The 21,815-nt window shown below is 33.4% G+C and overlaps 1 protein-coding gene across 1 annotated transcript; it reads left to right on the forward strand.

Annotated features, from left to right (window-relative positions):
- Positions 1–676: 676 nt before the first annotated feature.
- Positions 677–21,245, forward strand: LOC133187406 (putative helicase MOV-10). The gene is made up of 18 exons (XM_061322763.1): positions 677–763; positions 2,550–2,617; positions 3,845–4,151; positions 4,243–4,600; positions 5,197–5,441; positions 5,815–6,055; positions 6,672–6,812; positions 7,217–7,379; positions 8,132–8,274; positions 11,866–12,048; positions 12,279–12,426; positions 13,054–13,325; positions 14,036–14,244; positions 14,515–14,939; positions 15,740–15,919; positions 16,186–16,274; positions 16,682–16,809; positions 18,893–21,245. The coding sequence occupies exons 3-18, from the start codon at positions 3,851–3,853 to the stop codon at positions 18,973–18,975; spliced, it is 3,309 nt and encodes a 1,102-aa protein (XP_061178747.1). The 5' UTR covers positions 677–763; positions 2,550–2,617; positions 3,845–3,850; the 3' UTR covers positions 18,976–21,245.
- The last annotated feature ends 570 nt before the right edge of the window (positions 21,246–21,815 follow it).

Below are 21,815 nucleotides of genomic sequence, written 5' to 3' on the forward strand. Positions count from 1 at the left end.
CAGCTCTTTTTTAAGCTGTAGGCACCATAACATTTTATGAAAGGTGTTTGGACACCGTGGCTCTTTTGGATTCAATTTTGCTCCTACAAACCATGCAGGCTTGTAGAAGTGGGGATGAGCTTGGAATTATGAAAAATTTGTATCTGTCATAGCTCCTATTTTAAGCTGTAGGCACCGTAATATTTTTATGAAAGTCTGGACCATTTTACAAAAGAACTTATGACTAAAACAAATCTACTTTAGCATTTTTTTTTATTCCTTATGTTCATCAAACCTTGATTAAATTTGAAGAACAATTTATAGAGGTTTTTTCTCCTCAAAAATAATGTACATGTAGTTAGTTATGTAACATTTTTGGCCTTGGTTATCAATTAATTCCTTTATAAAATGTTGGATAGTCTTTCCACACGTATTCAAATGAATAACTGTCATTAAAGGTATTTTGTTAAAATATTTTTCTTTCTGCATTTTGCCCGGTCCATGATAGTAACGCTTTTTACCGAAACCATTCATTGTAGAATTCCTTATTGTAAGCATTAATGAATGACGCTCTTCTTTGTACGGAAGGTAATAAAGTAAATTTTCCCGCAAAATGAAAGTACACTTAAATTCTTTTTAAAGAGAGAGAAAATAACGGCGATTATAACAGTAGATGATGAAATCAATACATTTTAGATAACACAATATCACTCATTTATTCAGAAAAGTTGAAGCTGTTTAGATGTATGAGTAACCATTCAGATGACCAGAATATTTGTTTTGGGTATGTATAAACAAAGACGAAACAAGGGCTTAGCACAATCTCTTGATTTAGCTAATGTTATATCTTGAATTAGCTATTTAACTTTATTGAGCTATTCAGAATAGCTTGATAAAGCTATTTCAATACAGTTTTTTCACAGTTATGCTTTTCAATAAGAAATGGACAAAAAAGTTGCAAGTGTGTGAATACTCATATTTTGTACTATGGACAATTAAAAAAAGCAATCCAAATAGTTTAAACATTGCTTTTTTAAGCAAAAGAAGTATTTCCATTGTTTTGGTAATTGTATACACCTGGTGTGGCTAAGTATGTGATTACTTCACATTGAAAAAAAATTGGATTACATCACACCAGAGTATGCGCACAGTTTATACAACTCCATCCCCAGAAGAATCTGTCAACTCCTCTAGCCTGGAGGGTTTCAAGAACAGCATTGGAGCAATCAGAATGACCTAATTCCAACATTTTTAATTAAGAAATAATGTATCATTTTTAAACATCTATCGGGATATAAATACGGGTTGGTCACGAGATCAAATTCCATAAAGCCCGAAGGGCTTTATGGTAAATTTGATCTCGTACCAACCCGTATTTATATCCCGATAGATGTTTAAAAATGATACATTATTACTTATATTTACATTTATGACTTATTCATATTTAATATTTTCCTGATTATAATCTTTAACGCGTGAAATGTTTTATTTTTCAAACTCAACGGCACGCATTTGATCCATTGAATGCTCGTCGACCCTTTATGACGTCACTGAGAAATTACGTCAAACGTTTATGACGCGAGGAACCCGTGTTTATACGGATATAGATACGCGTTGCTTTTAATAGTGTTATATAAAAGAAAACATTTACAAATGTAAATATTTGTAAATATTACCAGAATGATTTTTATGTACTGTAAATAGACCGTTGTTTCCCTTTGGGCAAGTGTACATAGTGACAATCACGACATTACACCAGAAGGTGGCTTGTGATTTAAAGGAAGAAGAAGAATCATACAAGTTATCTGGTTAAAGGGTTACTAACAAAATATTTGGTGAGTGATTAATAGTTGGTTACTTTTAGCAACACATTTGCTCCAGTATTACAATTCTGAGTATTGAAGTATTTTCATTGTGTTTATCCGACAGTATTTTAATAGTCGTTTTAATGAATACATTTTACATGACTCTGTAACTGTGTGATCACAAATGAATTGCCATGTATAGCCCCAAATCTTTAGGAAATTTCCGTGCAAAGTCTTTCAAGGAGACACCATTTGATGAGTATTTTTTTCATGCATTGTTTTCATCAAAACAGGTCAAAGTTGAAATTTTCACTGTATCAAAGTGCAACTTTTTAAACTTGCTGGAAGAAATGAACATTTAAGAAAAAGGTATTATAAAATAGCTAAATCAAGCTATTTTGAATAGCTAAATCAAGCTCTTATATAGCTAATCCAAGCTATATAGCTAAATCAAGAGATTGTGCTGGATCTGTTAAAGGACTCTCATTGGCAGGTACAAGTTACTTTAATCTGTTAAAGACTGAGAAACATGAGGAAGATGTATTTTCAGTTAGAAATATTTATTTTGATTGCAGGTAAAGCAAGCTTATTTCAAAAGTAAATATAAATAATGAAAGTTTAGTTGAAATTTGAATGATATACCTGTAAAGGAATGGTAGACAGAAAATATGTTTTCTCAAAAGTTCTATGTTGTAATCATTCTCCCTCAGTGGTTCTCAGGACTGATTCTGTAAAACTGAAATGCAGTTTTTTTTTTTATTCCAGGTAAAATGATTATATAACAGGAAAAACATTCACTCTCTCTTCACTCCGCAGAATTTGGATTTTAAAAGGTACATGTATATCAACATAATTATGATCAACATGAATTAACAAAGTTCAATTATGATATTAGACCCTTTAAGATAAAACTTTTGATAAATAAAAAGAAAAGAAAACTTCCATATATGACTGTTTAGCTAGGGGTGTCCACACTGTGCATGGCTAAATGAACCTGCAGCCCTCGGATATGAACTCTGATTCTTTACCAACTGTTTAAAGGATTCGCCCATTAGCTGGTGCTAGCAGGAGTGTATGTGGCCTAATTATATACAACACTGAGCCACTTTTTAATTTGGACACTTTCCCCTCTTCTTCTTGACATTTCTTAACCCAAAAAAATCTTACACATGAGACTATAAATACCACACTCTTTGTGGGTTTTTGAATGGCCAGTTATACACTGTAAGCTAGGGGTTTACACACTATGGCTTGAATGTATACAAACCTCAGATTTAAAATCCAGTGGTCTACCAGCTGAGTTAAAGGGTGAACCCACTAGCTGGTGCTACATGTATCAGGAGTGTGGCCTCTTTATATACAAATAATACAACACATAGCCACTTTTTAATTGTTACACAAACAACCATCAATTTTACATCAGCAACAATATGAAAATAACTTTCTTTAGAAAAAAACATATGTATTTGTGGGTGTTTATTATATCATTTGCATAGCAAGATAGAAGGGCTTGCAATATATGATATCAAGCATACGTGTATATAACATTTTCTCTTAGACTACACTGCATTCACTTTCAGACACAATAGATAGTTTTTGATAGACATGAATTTAGCCAGAGTTATTTTCTGTTGGCCACCATATTGGAGTTCAATATGCTCAGATTCTATCATTATTTAGCTAATTTCAACTTGTCATACTGGTTATTGTGGTGTAAGAAACATTGTTTTTCTACAGAATATATGTTTGCTAAAGCCTCTTTTAATTCAGACTTTTCGTTTTATAATTTTTTTCTATCACTCAAATATTACTGCTACACATGTTTAACTTTGATTTGTCAAAAAAGTCATCAGATTGACCTCCAAGATGGCAGCCAAGGGAAAAAGTGACATAAAAAAACCCTAAATATTATTGAGACAAAGTCCCATATAATGTTAATACAATGCTATTACAAGTGTGCTTGTATGTATCACAGAGTATCATTATTTGTTCTCATGATTTTTTCATTAAACAAAGCTTTGAGATTTTTGTCATTGTTATATATGTACTTTATTTTGTAGAAAGAAATGGCTAGTCCAAGAAGAGTCACCTTTGCTGAGAAGAAACACCAAGGGTTAGATTTCCTGGATTATTTGAAGGATAATGAAATAAACTTTGTTGGCAAGACTAAGCGGGAACTTCAGACAGTTTACATTGACAAATACATTCCAAGTGATTCAAATAAATGTAATAAAAATCTAGCCTTTGGGCCTGTGATACAGACCTTGTTTACCACCGGACGACTTCACCTGAGGGGCATTCACATCCATAAAGGTCCTGCTGCTCCCCCATACCTCAACTCTCACAAAAAAAAGGATAAACAAAATGGTAAATGGATATATGTCCAGAAAGATGCCAACTCTTTGATGAAAATAAAATCTTGACATTTTAACAATTAGTTTAATTTTTTTTTAAACAGAAAATCAGAACAATAACAGTGACCCAAATGCAGGAAGATTTTACAAAAGAACACCACCCAGGCGAATTGGCCAAGTAGCAGTTAACCAGCATGTGGTCATTAATCGCAGCTTCACTCCTACACCAGTGACCAGTAGGACCTCCTCCCCAGCTCCAGACTTCCCTAACCGATCTCAAGCCAGCAATCAGCGGAGAGAATCACAGCCCAGTATGGATACAGAAAACATTAAGAGAATTGGGAACTATTATGAGTGCATGATTTGTGGTGCAAGGTCGACATCAGTGGCTGAGATGGGAAGGCATTCTCAGGGGAGGAGACACAGGCTAGGAGTGGTCACGTCTGAAATGAAGAAGCAAAGGTACAGTATATTTAACATACTGCAAGTCGTTTTGATTCCATGGTGTTAAAATTATACGACTTCTCAAAAAGTACTAATCGTGATAGTTTTAATTTCATGCTGTGAGAAATTAATTCAAATTTCGTATAAGCATTTAAACTTTTTTAAAAAACTAGTGATAGCATTCATGGTGGATTTAATTTCGCAGAAAAATGATGAATAGCGAACATAGTGAAATTAAAACCATCGTGATTATTTGCCAATCTACAGTAAATAAATTACTCCGCAACTTCAAGCATGAATAATTACTTTTACTTGAGCATTGATTGTGTGAACAGCAACTAATTAATCTGCAACTCCAAACAAAAGTACCTACTTTATATCAGCATTTGAAATAGGTAACTGAATTCCATGTGTAAATCGTACTTGAAGGATTCAAATAAATTTTACTCTGAATTTTGCACATTTTTCAAGAGAAACTCATCAATTCCAATTGTTTTGCTGCATATACAAAAGCAGTGGGAAAAAAATTAACATAAGCAGTAAGAGTATATACCTGTTAGATTAAATAAACAGTTTTTCATCATTTGTATACTTAATATTTTTATTTCCCTTAGAGATTATCTAATTAAAGACAGAGAAGGCATTGCTATAATAGGAGACAATGCTGACTACCTTAATGGAACATACCATATGCAGATCAAGGAAAACATTGAGAAAACCATGTTCCTAAAGCTAGAGAATCAAACAGAAGAGATGGTAGAGCTGTTACACTGTGAGATGTTAAAGAGAATGAGGGTGTTCAAACTTGACGATGTTAAGAAAGTCACGGAGGGTCAAGGGGCCGTGCCATTAATTCCAGGTCTGTTACTAAAAGTTACTATTGTAAGAAAGGTACAGTAGATGGGCTTGTCATTTACAGTTATAAGCTACAATTCTGCTGTCACAGAGTTAGTTTTAGTATGCAGTATTTCTAATGACTTTTGTTTTACATGTTAAACAAGTGTAATTTATTGTTGAAGATTAATTTACTTGTTCAGACAATGGCATTTTGACTTTGAATTATACATATATGTATACATGTGTATAATCATTTCTTGAAATTTATTAAAATGTTTGAAAATTTATAAATTACATTTTGAAAATTGTAATTTTTGTATGTATAGTTTTAATGAAAGAAACTCTTTGATAAAATGTATTCATTTGAACTCATAATTTTTTTTTGCCTTTTAAAGGGAGTCATTACATCATCAAAGTCCATGCCTGTGCCAGGGGTTTAGGAACATTCCACGTCCCAATCGCCTTTCATCTGCGCCGATTATCAGGGAAAGAGTTCCACATCATTCGTTATTTAAATGCAAAGTGTGTTAGTGACATCACAGAGCAGTTGAAGCCCACGACACCATACAAACCTCCAACAAGGGTTGCAGAGTACCAGGAATCATTGGAGACAGTTCAGGGCTTAAAACCTCCCAAGTATGGCCAAACTTTTCTATTTTTCTAAAGGGGAAGTAGGGGTAATTTTTTTGTGAATAGGGGAAGAAGGGGCATACCGGTAATTATCTGTGCATCTTGGGGGTAAAAAATATGAAATACAGACAGAAAAAAAGTTTTTATTTTATAGCTTTATTGAGATCCAAATACCATGCATGATAAAAATTTTCTACAGGGTTTTTGAGGGGTCATAGGGGGCCTGTATTCTGCCCCATTCATAATGGTGAAAAAGTATGTGTTTTTCTCAATTTCATAGAAGAACATTCCCAAAAGAAAATCTAACAAATACGGTAAAAAAAAATGCCCTAACTCAGTAATGTGTATCAGGAATGGTTTTAAAAAAAAAGTCTAAAAGGCATGCTCCAAAAACTGATTGACTGAATGTAAAATAATAAATACCTTGCAATGAAAAAAAGAACCTCTTTTTGAATTTATTTAGAAAAATGTTCAATGTGATAATTTTCCGAATTTCAACCCAATGTCACCATTTTTACCAAATGGAAAGGTCCAGGCCCTTGATTTTAAGACCTAAAAAAAACCCTGTGTAGTATGATTTTTCTCTCGTAACATTATTTATTTTTTAATGACATCTCATTAGGCTGACAGAGGATAATCTTAAGCGGATGATGCCGCTGGGGAACTATACAGTAAGTCGTCAAATGAGGACGATGATCAATAGGAGATTTAAGACATCACTCTGTAGCAACCAGGCAGAGAAGCTGGAGATGAGTGCTACCAGGTAAGACCAAAATTATCGTCAACTATCGGAAGAACATCAGGTAATAATAAAATTATGGTCAACTGTAGGTAGATCATCAAGTAATAATAAATTTATAGTCATCAGGTAATAATGGTGTCTCTAACTAGATACTCAGCTGTAGGTAAATCATCTTTGAGGCATAATTAACCCTTCTTTACTGACATATACACAGTTCTGAGAAAAAAGAAATGTATTTGTATAGCCCACCTGTGTAATCTTCCTGTGCAGTCACCAAAATTTCAAATTTATTAAATAAGCACTGCAAAAAATTGTAATAAATTTTGTAAATATTATTTCAACCATGAAAATATGCAATAATTAAATTACATATTAAGAGGTAATTTGAAAAAAAAAATTAAGAAAGTGTTTTATATTTTTTGCAGAAAAATACTTGAAAATCCCTTGACTAGAAATACATACCAGAAAAAGTTCCATGCTTTGATGAACATAGAGGAGTTACAGATGCAGGTTGATATCCGGCGATATGACATGAACGACTCGCCAATGACAAAATGTTCACACAACAAAAGACTACTAATGCTGGAGGTATGTTAATTGTGATACGGAATTCCCGAAACCAGAATAAGATTTTTTTTTTTAATTGAATATACAATATATCCATTTATATACAATATTGAGTTTCTGTTCATGAAGTCAAGCAGAGAAAAAATTTTATATCTGAACCAGCATAGATCATTATAAAATAAATAATGTATATAAGGGGTATTTTCTGCAGTTGTCCAATTTTTGCAGTATTGTGTGATTAGGACAAATTCTCACAAATTACAACTGCTAAATATTCTTAAAATATTTATATATATATTATTAAGTATCATCATTTATTTCCAACTGCTAAAAGTGGTGCATATGTCAAGGTAGTTTTTAGCTGGAATTAACCCATAAATTTGTAACTGATTACAATATAATAATAAAAAAAATCCTTAGTAGGGTATTTGAAAAACAATTCACAAAAAACCCTGAAGAACAGACAAGCAGCAGAACTTTTTATCGGTTCTGATTCACCCTGAACACGTGGTCATGTCAATAGAAAAATACTTAACAATGTCTTAGCAAAATGTTGCAGTGTTCTACCAAATTAACTGTCAGTAGTCATTTCTCATAAATAATTGTTTTTAGGGTTAAAACAACGACAAAAATTCAAAATGCAGATATTTATTTGCTGCCACTCAGAGGTCAAATTGCAAAAACTTCCAACCACAGAAAATAACTGTTTTATGATAGTTTCTTTAAATTAGAATACAGCGTTAGAAATTTATTTCTGTGCCTTCATTTCAAAGGTGCCAGGGCTGGCTGAGAACCGCCCCTCTGTCCTGAAAGGTGACCACTTGTATGTCCGAATGCCCGGCAATGGACGCAAAGAATATCAAGGCTATGTTCATGAGGTCCACCAAAGGGAAGTAGCCCTTGGATTCCATGACAGGTATAATTCTTTTCTGGATTGAAAAGTGAACATACGAAAAATATCTCATTAAAAAAATGGAAAAACGTACCTAATCGAACCACATTAGCTTAATTGGATATTTGGTTCTATCTTACATAGATCTGAAGTTTTTACTTTTAACCAACATTTTATGGTACAGTTATGATTTCTCTATCTTTGCTTATACATGTATATAAATCAAAGAACGCGGGTATGTTAAAACATAATATAAACTAAATCTTGTCGTTTTTGGGTGGTATAAATAGCTAAGTATTTATCACGGGGGTAAAATACCAAACCCATGACGTCATAACTATTGATCAAATTAATATTTGCCGAGTGAAAATGAAACGTGACGAGAATTCATGTAAACAAATATATGAAATGGGAGTTTTAAAGCATATACATTGAATATTATGTGTGATTCATAAGAATCAGCTATGCTGATATATTCTTATCATGTTTTCTTATAATGAACAGAGGCGTTGCTTTGAAATCCCGATCAGCCTTTCCTCTGTCGCTCTATAACAACAAAGATGCAGAAGTTCAACACTACGCCGCATACTGTGAAACATAATTTTTGTTTATATCGAAAGCTTGTATTCTACAGTACTTTGAAAGTGCTGCTAGAATCGTGTGGTTAACATAAATTGATGACAATTCCTTGATCGTATGTATAAAATGTAAAAATTTTGGTAAGGTTTCATGCGAAATTTTGGAATAATTTTTTCTGTGTTTGAAGAGTAGGATTCTAGCAGCACTTTTCATGGTCCAGTGATGCTTTTACATAATCATTTTCACAAAAAGAAATGAAATATCCCCGGGGTAGTGTTGAACTTTTCACTTTTTCATTAAGGTAATTTTTCTATTTATAGATGTCACGTGATGACGTCGTAGTGGCGTACTTCTTTTAGCCTCAGACTCAATGACGTCTATACAATGGATAATAATAGTAAATGTTTTATCTATGGCTTTAAAGATTTATTAATATTGCATTTTAGGAAAAAAGTCTAAATTCGCCGAAATATGACCTGTGTACTGCCTTAACGTACCCGCGAAGTGTAAATGATGAAATGTGCCAGCATAGTGACTGATATACTAATGTTCTTATATACATTTAGTTTAATTATATCATTGCTTAAACACATATTATACAAACTGGAATAAAAGATTAATTAATATTTAAAGGTCAAGATTGGCTAGGGGACCTTTTTTGACCCTAGATTGTTTATATCAATATTGAGGAAATTCAGGAAATGGTCTACTTTATCACCCTCTTGTGGTGTAAGTGTATGCTTTGAATCATTATCAGTACTAGTTTTCAAACAAGCATCATTAAAGCTTCTTACTTTAAAAATTTCCAGATATTTAATCTATTTAATTTTCTTATGCCCCGCCATGAATATGGCCAGGGCATATAGTGTTTGTCATGTCCGTCTTCCGTCCTTCTGTTCTTCCGTCTGTCCTTCCGTCACACTTTGCGTTTAGCTCTGTTCAAAGCTCAGTTTCAAAGAAACTATCCAAGATATTTTTATCAAACTTCATATGCTGATAGATATTGATGAGGGCTATGCAACTGCGTCAACATTTTTTGACCTTGACCTTTCCTTTGACCTTGACCTCACTTTTCTTAAATTAGTGTTTAGCTCTGTTTTAAAGATACCATTCAAGATAATGTAATCAAACTTCATATGTTGATACATACTGATGTAAGCTATTCAACTGCATCAACATTTTTTGACCTTTTCTTTTCCTTTGACCTTGACCTCACTTTTCTTAAATTAGTGTTTAGCTTAGTTTTAAAGATACCATTTAAGATATTGTAATCAAACTTCATATGGTGATACATACTGATGAGAGCTATTCAACTGCATCAACATTTTTCGACCTTGATCTTTCATTTGACCTTGACCTCACTTTTCTTAAATTAGTGTCAAACTTCATATGCTGATACATACTGGTGTAAGCTATTCAACTGCATCAATATTTTCAGACCTTGACCTTTCCTTTGACCTTGACCTCACTTTTCTCAGTTCGTGTTTAACTCAGTTTTAAAGAAACCATTTATAATATTTTTTATCAAACTTCATATGCTAATACATACTGATGTAACCTTTTCAACTGCATCAACATTTTTTGACCTTGACCTTTCCTTTGACCTTAACTTCATTTATTTTAAATTAGTGTTTAGCTCAGTTTTTAATAAACCATTCAAAATATTTTTATCAAACTTAATATGCTGATACGTATTTGTGAGAACTATTCAACTGCATCAAAAATGGTTGACCTTGAACTTTCCTGTGACCTTGACCTCACTTTTTTAAATTTGCATTTTGCTTAATTTTAAAGAAACCATTTAAGATATATTTATGTAAGCTTATGCACTAATACATAACTTGGTAAAAATTTATCATCTATATTCAACTTTTTAGATTTCAATTTCAATTTTAAAGAAACTATTCAAGATATTCTCATCAAATTTCATACACTTATACAAATTTTCATTTTGCATTACTAATATACCCTCGGCGGGGCATTTTTGTCCTATGGACATATTTCTAGTTTTTTAGTAAAATAAGGGGCCAAAGAGCAAGAGCCACTTAGGGCCTTTTTTGGCCCTGAGAATTTCTGAAAAATTGAAACTGCTCAGTTTTGGTTGAAAATGCAGTATTTATAACTTTAACCCTTGGTGACCGTGTATCTATTGAACATGTCGTAATTTTCTCTTTAGTCAATGCATTATGACATCATAAAATTCGTCATTTTCCCCATATCGTGTAAATTCCCTTAAAAATGGCAAAAAGTTGAGGTATTTTTTCAATATTTCATATAGAGCACAACCTCTGATCCAAAATATGCAATTACGTAATGAAAGATCGGTTTCTAAAGATTACAAAACATGTTTTAATTTTTGGATCGTGGGCTGTGCTTATATTTTAATTCTTTGCAGAAGGTAGTCAAATACGCATGTTTTCTGCAAATTTCAAGAACATTGCATTTTCTCAAAGCCTGTTTTCCAATACCTGGATTCTCAAAAAGAAATTTTGTTATAGGAAATGAAAGCACTAAGTCTCTATTCTGATATATGAAATGGGACAGAGGGTGATAGTCAATTAATTGATATAAGGACAGGGCCATTTTATGCATAAAGTGAACCTAGCTCTTTGGCTGTAACCATACCTTGTCCTTCAGAATTTTCTCACAATAACTGGATCAGTTGATTTTTAATTTCACAAGTTATAATCTGAATTTCACAAGTTATAATCTGAATAAATTCAAAAATTCTTAGCACATGTATTTTCTTTAAAACAGAATCATCACCCACAAGCAGTGAATTAATTAATGAGGGTGTATGTAATTACATTACATTGCAGACACAAAAAAATTCAACCTGTGCTTTGTAGTTCATAATACAATCAATAAAGCAAGAAATTGAACGAATTGAACATTATTGAATTGAACGAATTGAACATTATTGAACATAATTTATTGAACGAATTATATATCAGTTTATTCATGTACGTGTATGTTTTACATAATATGTAAATATATAAACGGTGTATACTTTGATGTATGTAATCTTTTGTGTAGTTTGGTGTCCAACTTTGTAAACAAGACTAAGTTCAATGTGAGGTTTAGTTTTAACCGCCTACCCCTGAAGCTTCAGTACCGGGCCTGTGAACTGGCCATGGAGGAGGGACTCGAACCTCTGTTGTTTCCCACCCCCAGCAACATCTGTAGGCGAGGGCTGTACCAACTCCCTAACAAGAGAAAGTAAGTCTTATCTATTTACTAAAACACAAAAAGTACTGGTTGATATGAAATATATATAGATATAAAACCACAATGTTTTTTATGCCGGTATATCGTACAATTTTTTCTTTTTTCATGCCCCCACTTCCTATTGAAATTTTGAAGACATTTATGTATTGGTTGATATGTACATGTATATTGGTGTAAAATATGTTAGGTGTAATATTGACACAAAATTTACTTTGTTACAGATTCTTTGACAGGAAGATAGAGTCTAACCAAGAGCAGCAGTTAGCCGTGACCAATATAGTAACGGGAACGTCCCGCCCTGCCCCCTACATTGTGTTTGGACCCCCGGGGACGGGCAAAACTGTCACAATTGTAGAGGCCTTGCTACAGGTACGTAGTGAACTAGTGTTATATAGCAGAGAAATGAAAGACTTGTACCAACAATTAAGTAGTATGTAAGTAGAACTTCGTAATCTTGAACACTGACTTGTCAAATACCAGGGTTATGTCAGAGTGTGTCTGTGCTGCCAGCTACGACAAGTCCTAAATACAATGTTATTTCATACTCTTTGATAATACATGTATGTACATCTATTTCAAAGTTGATTGTTAAGATGGTTAATTTAGGGCCTCAAAAGAACTCACAACTTAGACAAAAAATCTTTATTGTCTCTCAAATCTTACCCATTATTTAAGAGAAATTGTTAGAATAAAAAAAATGTTTATAACTGAAATGAGTTTTTCTTAAGCACATTAAAATCACCAGTAGAGTACATGTAAAGGAGATTTTTGTTGTAGTCCTAGGTTCTAATATATGTAGACATTCTGAGGTCTGGTTACACTTTACTGACATAGGTCAGCTGTTTGATGGACTCATCCATTTGCCTGTTTTTCTTCTAGTTCAGTGATCAACATTTGTGTATTTTAATAACAAATCATTTCCATCTGCTGATTTAAATTTTCTTTTAGAACATATAGCAAACAATTACCTGATTCCTAAGCTCTCTTTTCTTGTAGATCTATTACTACCAACCAAAGGCCCACATACTGGCATGTGCCCCGTCAAACAATGCTGCGGACCTGCTGGCTGAACGTATTCTGGGCAGCAGTATCGTGACCCGCAGACATTTGTTACGACTCAATGCTTACTCCAGACACTGGTTATCTGTGCCTGAGAAAATCCGGGACTGCTGTAACTTTAACAAGAGGAGTAGTCAGTATTTCTATCCCACCGTGGAGGATCTGATGAAGTACAGGGTCATTATTACTACACTTGTCACCGCAGGAAGGTAAGGACTACAAGGGTATTTCAGTTGTTTTACAATGTTAGACTAAGGTACATGTATTGTGAAAAACTGAACAGTAAGCTTAGAAAGTTGACAGTCGATCAAACATTCCCGGGCGGTTATTACCACTACTGTTCAAAGACAGTATTTATACAAAAATTAAGAATATTATATGCTCAAATGAGAAAATGACATCGAGAAGTTCACAGGGCTTATCAACAAAGAAAACGTAAATCACATGCAAGAGTGTAGATGAAGATTTGTTTTCTTTAATCTTAAGATCTATCATCAGAAAGAATGTATGAAGGAATCGTTCACCACACCTTCATGTATTATACAGTACACATCAGTTCAGTACACATCAGTTTTCATGTATGATGAAAAAAAATGTAATATTTTGAATGCTGATTGTTTTATATGTTGACTTTGACTTTAACATTTGAATCGTCAAATGACTTGCAGGGGTATGTTTCTGTCTCAATTCTTTATTCAGTGAACATATAATCTACAGCAGGAATGATCATAACAAATCAGGATTTTCCTTCACTTCATAGTACACTTAGATCCTTAAATGTGTACATGTAGTCCATATTGTCTCAGCAGCATCTTGTTGAATTAAGGTTTCCCTAGATGATAGATATTGCGACTACATGTGTACATTGTAACAAGTCATACCTGAGTGATATCTTATATTTCTACATTGTTTCATACAGATTGGCCTCTGCAAACTTCCCGGCGGGTCATTTCAGCCATGTTTTTATTGATGAGTCTGGGCAAGCTATTGAGCCTGAGGCCCTGATAGCTATAGCTGGGATACTGACTGTAGACCCAGGTCTGAATTGTGGACAGCTGGTCCTAGCTGGGGACCCACAACAATTAGGACCAATCCTCCGGTCCCCCATAGCACAACAGTATGGACTAGGTCAGTGTGTAAAATGGCCTCTCTACTTTGTTCTAGTTTATATAGTAAAAGAAACCTTTAGAGCAAAATAACTAAGGTTAGCGTTATAAATGTAGATCTAAGTTTTAAAATCAATTTCTCAGATATTGAATCAAAATTCAAGAAAATGCTATATTTTTTTCAGTATAGAGTGCAATGCTTGATCCTTATGCATGTTTAATGTGCATTTACAGCTTTCCTATTTCTTAATTTTATGCTTTGGTGGTTCATGTAAATGCTTATGATTTTTAGGAACTTCATTATTGGAGAGATACATGAATGAAGTCCAAGTGTACAAACGTAGAGATGATGAAGATGACCCAGATCATCACTATGACAACCGTCTCATCACCAAACTTCTCAGAAACTACCGCTCTCACCCAGTCATCTTAAACTATCCCAATGAAACATTTTATAATGGTGAACTTGTGCCAAATGCTGATGAGAACATCAGAACCAGTTTATGTGACTGGGAGGAGCTACCCACGAAGAATTTCCCCATCATTTTCCATGGAGTTGTGGGCAAAGACCAGAGAGAGGAGAGAAGTCCCTCATTCTTTAACCCCGAGGAGGCAGCAGTCGTGTTTAGTTACGTGAGGAAGTTACTGACAGAAAAAAGGAGGGGGCTACGAATTCAGCAGAAACAAATAGGGATTATAACTCCATACAGAAAACAGGTACAAGTGTATTATAGATTTACTAATATTTTTCAGTTGTATTTAGAGAAAGAATAGATTTGCATACTTCATTAATTATGTTACTTTAGTGGTAATACCGTATATTTGTATCAAAACTGTCAAATATCAGGTATGAAAAAAAAAATTCAAGAAATTTCATGAAATATAAAGTACTTTAGATTTTTAAGATTTTGTCATAATATTCACCAAAGGTTACTGGCACAAATACATGTATAATTGTCAGAAAAATGAGTATTTCCTGTAGCAAATATATTTTTTCAGTGGAGAAACATTGGAAGCTCTTACTGTCAAAAAGATCGTTTATGTCTTGAGAATATGACAATTCAATATCTTTTTCATATGTACCTCACAGTTTCCTAACTTACTGCCACTCTTTTCCCATGAAAATGTTCCTTTAAGTTAAGTTATTGCGATATCAAGCATTGACATAAATATTTAGTATCCTGAGGAAGTGTGGTTGACTTGACCTAAGGTTTTTTCCACAAAATCAAGGCTACCGGTACATGGGAATGGGAGGGGAGGAAATGAAGTGTATCATGGGTGTCAATGGTGATACCAATTTACACAAGAGTTTTAGTAAAACCAATACCAGATGAAAGACATAATGTTTAACAACATACTGATCAAAGTTATCTTCCTTGTGATTAGTACTTATACACAAGAGGCAGATTTAGTGACTTAAAGCTATACTACCAAGCTGCAAAAATAGGCCAAAGATAGCACCCTGCTAAAAAAATCCTGCTATCAGGTATTTAATGCCTTTTTCCTAACATGTGTAGGTCCAGAAGATACGCCAGTTAGTCCATAACAAGGGTAACTTTGGGGAGGTAGATATCGGCTCAGTGGAGGAATTTCAGGGGCAGGAGAGATTGATTATCATCGTCTCCACGGTCCGTTCCAACCCTGAGTACTTATCCTTAGATCTCAACTACAACCTAGGATTCCTCAGGAACCCCAAGGTAAGAACCCCCCTCCCAATACCTCCAACTCACAGATTTAAAACTCAGGAGGTTGTTAAACAAGATAATCTGAGATTTATTTTGAAATAATAATCTCTCTCCCTCTTTTTCTTCCTCTCTTATTTAATATTTAAATACATAGTGACTATATGTATATTCCTAATAAGTTATTTTACATATTAAAAGACATATTTCTATGAAGAAAACATCAGATTCTAGGATCCACAGTGTATTTTATAATGCCAGCACTGGTGATATTATTTCAGAGACTCAATGTGACCTTGACCCGTGCCAAGGCCTTACTTATTGTGATAGGTGACCCGAATACTCTGTCACAGGACCAGTACTGGAAAGGGTGAGTGTATACCTTAATCTAAAGGGCAAATGTCTGAGGGAGGGTGAACTGAATTCTTTAATCAAAAAATAAGGCAAAATTATTCTCCATATGAAATATTCTTTAAGACTTGTATTTTGTCTTGTATTCTAAATAATTATTTTCAAGTCTTAATTTTCACAAATGTAATTCTCATATGAATGATTTGGTAGACAAAAATTGTAAAAATTATCACTGCAAATTGTTTGAGTAACAATTTCATGTATGATTTCCTGACCAGAAGTCCAAACCCTTAAGTATATTTTTTTCATTAAATCTTGTTTCTGTCCCATACATTCAGAACCTGACTACTTTACATGTATTAGTTATTGCTTAATCAAAATGTCCATGTATCATGTAAACTAACTATGAATCTTCTGTCTGTCCAGATTCATTGACTTCTGCATTGCCAACAAGGCCTACACTGGAGTGGATTTTGCTGGAGATGAGGAAATGGTCGAAGACATCATGCAGAGACTAAACAACATCAATATCAATACTAGTCTGCTGGACGAAGGTCAGTTTATGAGAGAGAGAGAGAGATTGAAGAGAGAGACATCAATCTCAGTGCCTGTTAAAACACAGTTACATCAATTCCATGTTCCAGACCTCTTTCTTTTTTAGCTCACCTGAGCTGAAAGCTCAAGTGAGCTTTTCTGATCACCTGTTGTCCGTCTCCGTCTGTAAACTTTTCACATTTTCAACTTCTGCTCAAGAACCACCGGGCCAATTTTAACCAAAATTGGTACAAAGCATCCTTGCATGAAGGGGAGTTTAAATTATTAAAATAAAGGGCCAAGACCCCTTCCAAAGGGAGATAATCAAGAAAAGACAAAAATAGGGTGGGGTCATTATAAAATGTTCTTCTCAAGAACCACTGGGCCAGAAAAGCTGAAACTTTTAAGGAATTATCGTGAGGTAGTGTAGATTCTAAATTATTCAAATTATGACCCCCGAGGGTAGGGTGGGGCCACAATAGGAATCCATGTTTTACATTGAAATATGTAGAAAATATTATAAAATCTTCTTCTCAAGAACCACTGGGCCAGAAAAACTGAAACTTATATGGAAGCATCCTGGGGTAGTGTAGAATCTAAATTCTTCAAATCATGATCCCTGGGGGTAGGGCGGAGCCACAATAAGGAATCAAAATTTTACATTGAAATATATAGGAAAAATCTTCTTTTCAAGAACCACTGGGCCAGAAAAGCTGAAACTTATGTGGAAGCATCCTGAAGTAGTGTAGATTCTAAATTGTTCAAATCATGACCCCCTGGGGTAGGGTGGGACCACAATAGGGAATCTAAGTTTTACGTGTATATTGAAATATATAGGAAAAATCTTCTTCTCAAGAACCACTGGGCCAGAAAAGCTGAAACTTATTTGGTAGCATCCTAGGGTATTGTAGAATGTAAATTGTTCAAATCATGACCCCCTGGGGTAGGGAGGGGCTACAATCGGGAATCCAATTTTTACATTGAGATATGTAGAAAAAATCTTTAAAAATTTTCTTCTCAAGAACCACTGGGCCAGAAAAGCTGAAACTTATTTGGTAGCATCCTAGGGTAGTGTAGAATGTAAATTGTTCAAATCATGACCCCTGGGGGTAGGGTGGGGCCACATTAGGGAATGTAAGTTTTACATTAAAATATATAGGAAAAATCTTTAAAAATTTTCTTCTCAAGAACCACTGGGCCAGAAAAGCTGAAACTTAAGTGGAAGCATCCTCAGGTAGTGTAGATTCTAAATTGTTTAAATCATATTCCCTGGGGGATAGGGCAGGGCCACAATAAGTATTACAAGGGGGGAAATCAGGTAAAGAACAGCAGGGCTAAAGTTACTCAGGTGAGCATTGTGGCCCATGGGCCTCTTGTTCCTTTAAACAATCCACCCTTTTTTTTCGTCACAAAGGAATAGCTTTGAGAAAAAAGAGGTTTAATTTTAAATTACAAAAAAATTAAGATATCTTGATTTATTCATAAAATTTTCTGAATGACCATACATCAAACTGACCTGTTTTAATTGAATTATTTTCTTATTTTCTCTTGAGATCTTAAGATTTTTAAAAATTCTGAAATTTCTAAATATCATCAGAACTGTGACAAATAAGTAGAAATACACTTCATTGTATCTCTCATTTGGATAATGGCCCCCAAATGATGCCATAAAAGTTTTTAAAATTTTATTTTAAAGAAAAAAAATAACTTGTATCACATTTAAATATGTTTTAAAGAGAATTCTTCCAGCTGTAACAAACTTTTTTCTCTCTATTTCATGTGTTTATTGAAAAGTAATTGAAACGTCTAACAGTTCATAAACATGCTTTATTACAGAAATAAGGCATGACATATATAATTTATTTTGTGCTTGCTGTTATTGCAGCTTTCAGTATATTACTTCCATTAATTTTCCTACAATGTCATCAAGCCAAATAACTGTAAGAATAAAAGGCAATTTTTAACCTTGAATCTGTTAAGTTTTCCAATTTAGATTCTAGGCTGAAGTACCAGAAAAATTGAATGTTGCTTTATGATGTAATCCCCTTTTTGAAAGTATAAGCGATAAGTGGTGAAAAATATGTTTTTTTCTTTGTCTTGCAGATGATGATGATGATGATGACCCAGGGGATGAATTAATTAAGGCCAGTGAACACGACGAAAAAGAATGGAGAAAAGAAATCTGATTTTCTGTAATCCATTAACATTAATCCAGACATGTCAAGCTACAAAAAACAATCTGTCAGTGGTTGTCATCGGACTAAGTCCTTTAAATTATCAAAGGAAAAAACATAATTATTTGAATTTTTAAGCATAAGTTGCTGGTACAATTTCAATGGAATGTTATGATTTTTAATAGAATTTTCAAGATATGTAGATTCCTATCAATTCTGTCACAGTAGGGTTACTATCTGATGTCTGTGGATTTTTGTATATATGGAAAGCTATGGACAGGGAGAGTGAAGCAGGACAAGTATATATAAATTTAAAATTAATTAGCAGCAAATTCTGTTATTACAAATCAATGGTTGATTGAATGATAATCATGTCATTTTTTTTCCTCCTGCCACTTAATATTGATAATCTGTAATTCTTAGGACAAATAATTTTTCAATAATGCACGAATTAATTACAGGACTTTGAAGCTCTTTGTGTAAAGGGAAATATTTGATTATTAAAATGTTCCAATCTCTTTCTCTCTATAATGCAAAAGATCAATTATTACATCAGTGAAGCATTCAGTGTATAATGTTTGATATTTACTGCTAGGTTGAGAGAGGAAGGATATGTACATGATTAATTTTCTCTGATCCGGAGATAAAAGTACATAAATGTTCTTTGATATTGTGCTCTTTAGTTGGCTTTAAAAAAAAAAGAAAAGATTTTTTTAAAGCTTTTATAAAATTTCTGCTTTTGCTTGCAAGTTAATTGATTTAATTTTAAGTTACTAAATATGTATACATTGTACATGTTGTAAAAATTTTTAGAATGAAATTTTTAAATAGATTATTGATTAGTAAACACACTAGGTAAATTTAGTCACAGTTACTTCTCTTTAAGAGGCTCCAGTGATTAGAGCAGGATTTTAATAGATAGTCATTTTACATTATGTTTTAACAGTGTATTATATACATACTATAATATTCCAACATTTGTGCAAAAATTTTAAGTTATTTTAAATTTTTCCATAATTAGTTCAGAACCAGTTTGTGAGTTTGTCATTATCATAACCATTGATTAGATTTTACTCTACTGGATCATCTCAGTCAAAGGCTTAAGTAAACTCTTCTTTCCAAAGTTTTTTTTTTCATTGTCTGTCTGTGTTCTTGGTAACTTTCACGTCTTGAACCACTTCACCATTTTGAATCAGACTTGTCGTGAAGCATCCTCAGTTGATAGAATTTAAGTTTCTGCAAATGAAAGACAATATGTAATATCAAGATTATTTACTAAGGTCAGGATAGGTTCATCTGAAAATCTAGAGTTATTGAGATGTTTTTCGAGCTTGCTGAAAAGGCCCAGGAAGATGTGATTGCAGAAAAAGTAGAATTCATGGAGTTAGTCAAATTAAAATACATGTACTAGTGTCCTCGTGTATTCTATACAGAAATGCCCTCTGTGATGATAAGGCCACAGTGGAGGTTCAGATTTTTTTAAATATATGTATATGAACTTTTCATACACAAACTTCAAGACATTAATTTGAAAGAAAAACAGGATCTCTGACACACTTTGCTAGTTCATTAAGGGATTACATGTTATGTAGTGTCAGAAAGAAAACAAGAAGTGTAAAGTGAGCAGTGTGGCCCATGAGCCTCTGATTTTGTCCTATGTTGAAAAGTTGGTTAAAAATATTCCTTAATTCACACAAATTATTTTTAGATGACCTTTTACCCCTACTGTGGATTTTTATTCCTCTTTATGACATATTTTGGAATCCTGAAGGGGAAATGATGACGTGCGAATGTCGTTAATGTAGGTAGACATGACGATGTTGTGCGAATGTCGTTAATGTAGGAATTCGTTGTTTTGTTGCATGCTTTTATTTGATCTTTAGAATTTTTAAAGGTTCATATGATATGTTTGGATGTCTTTGACATCATAACTATACATTTTGAACAGAATTTGAAATATCTGTGATATTGTAATGTATTCAAGCAAGAACCCCCCATATACGTACTAGGACATGTGTACAGCATTTGGTGAACATTTCAGGCAGTTATACTGTAAAACCTGTTCCCTATCATCCCTTTAAAATATCTTAGATAAGTATGGATTGTCAAGAGGTGGTTTTTGGTTTTATAAACACAGACACTGTTTTTCAATTTAAAAAATCACATTTAATATGATAGACATGACACTGGCAGTAAGGAAATTGTAGGGTTTTGGGGCTTACTTGAAATAGTCATTGTTATTTGATACTGTTAACCAGAAATAAAACAATTTGATGTCTTCATTTGTTGTTTGATTATTTCTGATTAATAACATGTTAATACAAGGGCAAAAGTAATTCTACATGTAACATTTCTCAGAATACTTAAGGACAGATAATACCCCCCAAAAAATGATGTCTGGATTAATTTGGACCTATTTTGCTTGTAAATGATGCAAATATCAAACGTCTACAGTATTAGGAAATTTTAAACTTTCCATGATGTTTAAAATTCTACCTTGTCACTCTATGAATCTATACTTTTCATCTTGTGAAACTTTGAATGAAAAATTATAATCTATGCGGCTAAACTTAAGTATTCATTTTACTTATGGAAAAGTGGCTGTTATTTTCTTGATTTTCAAGGAAAGTTTATATCATCTGTCCTAAATAACATACACGTAGAAAGTCCAACTCTGAAAACCTTAAAATTACTGTTGTTAATGCAGAGTACTGCATCAAAGAGGTAAACTAAATTTAAAAAAGTGCTTTTCTTAACGTTTAAAACTGGCTTGAGGTTGGCTTTTGAGTAAGCACTGGGTTCCGTACGGCTAGTGCGCAGATGCGAAAAGTCGTGAAACGTCTTCAGCTGCA

Source organism: Saccostrea echinata, unplaced genomic scaffold (assembly GCF_033153115.1).
Source record: "Saccostrea echinata isolate AGI-Se365-2 ecotype Australia unplaced genomic scaffold, CSIRO_AGI_Sech_v1 ptg000015l, whole genome shotgun sequence".
In the NCBI taxonomy this organism is placed as follows: domain Eukaryota; kingdom Metazoa; phylum Mollusca; class Bivalvia; order Ostreida; family Ostreidae; genus Saccostrea; species Saccostrea echinata.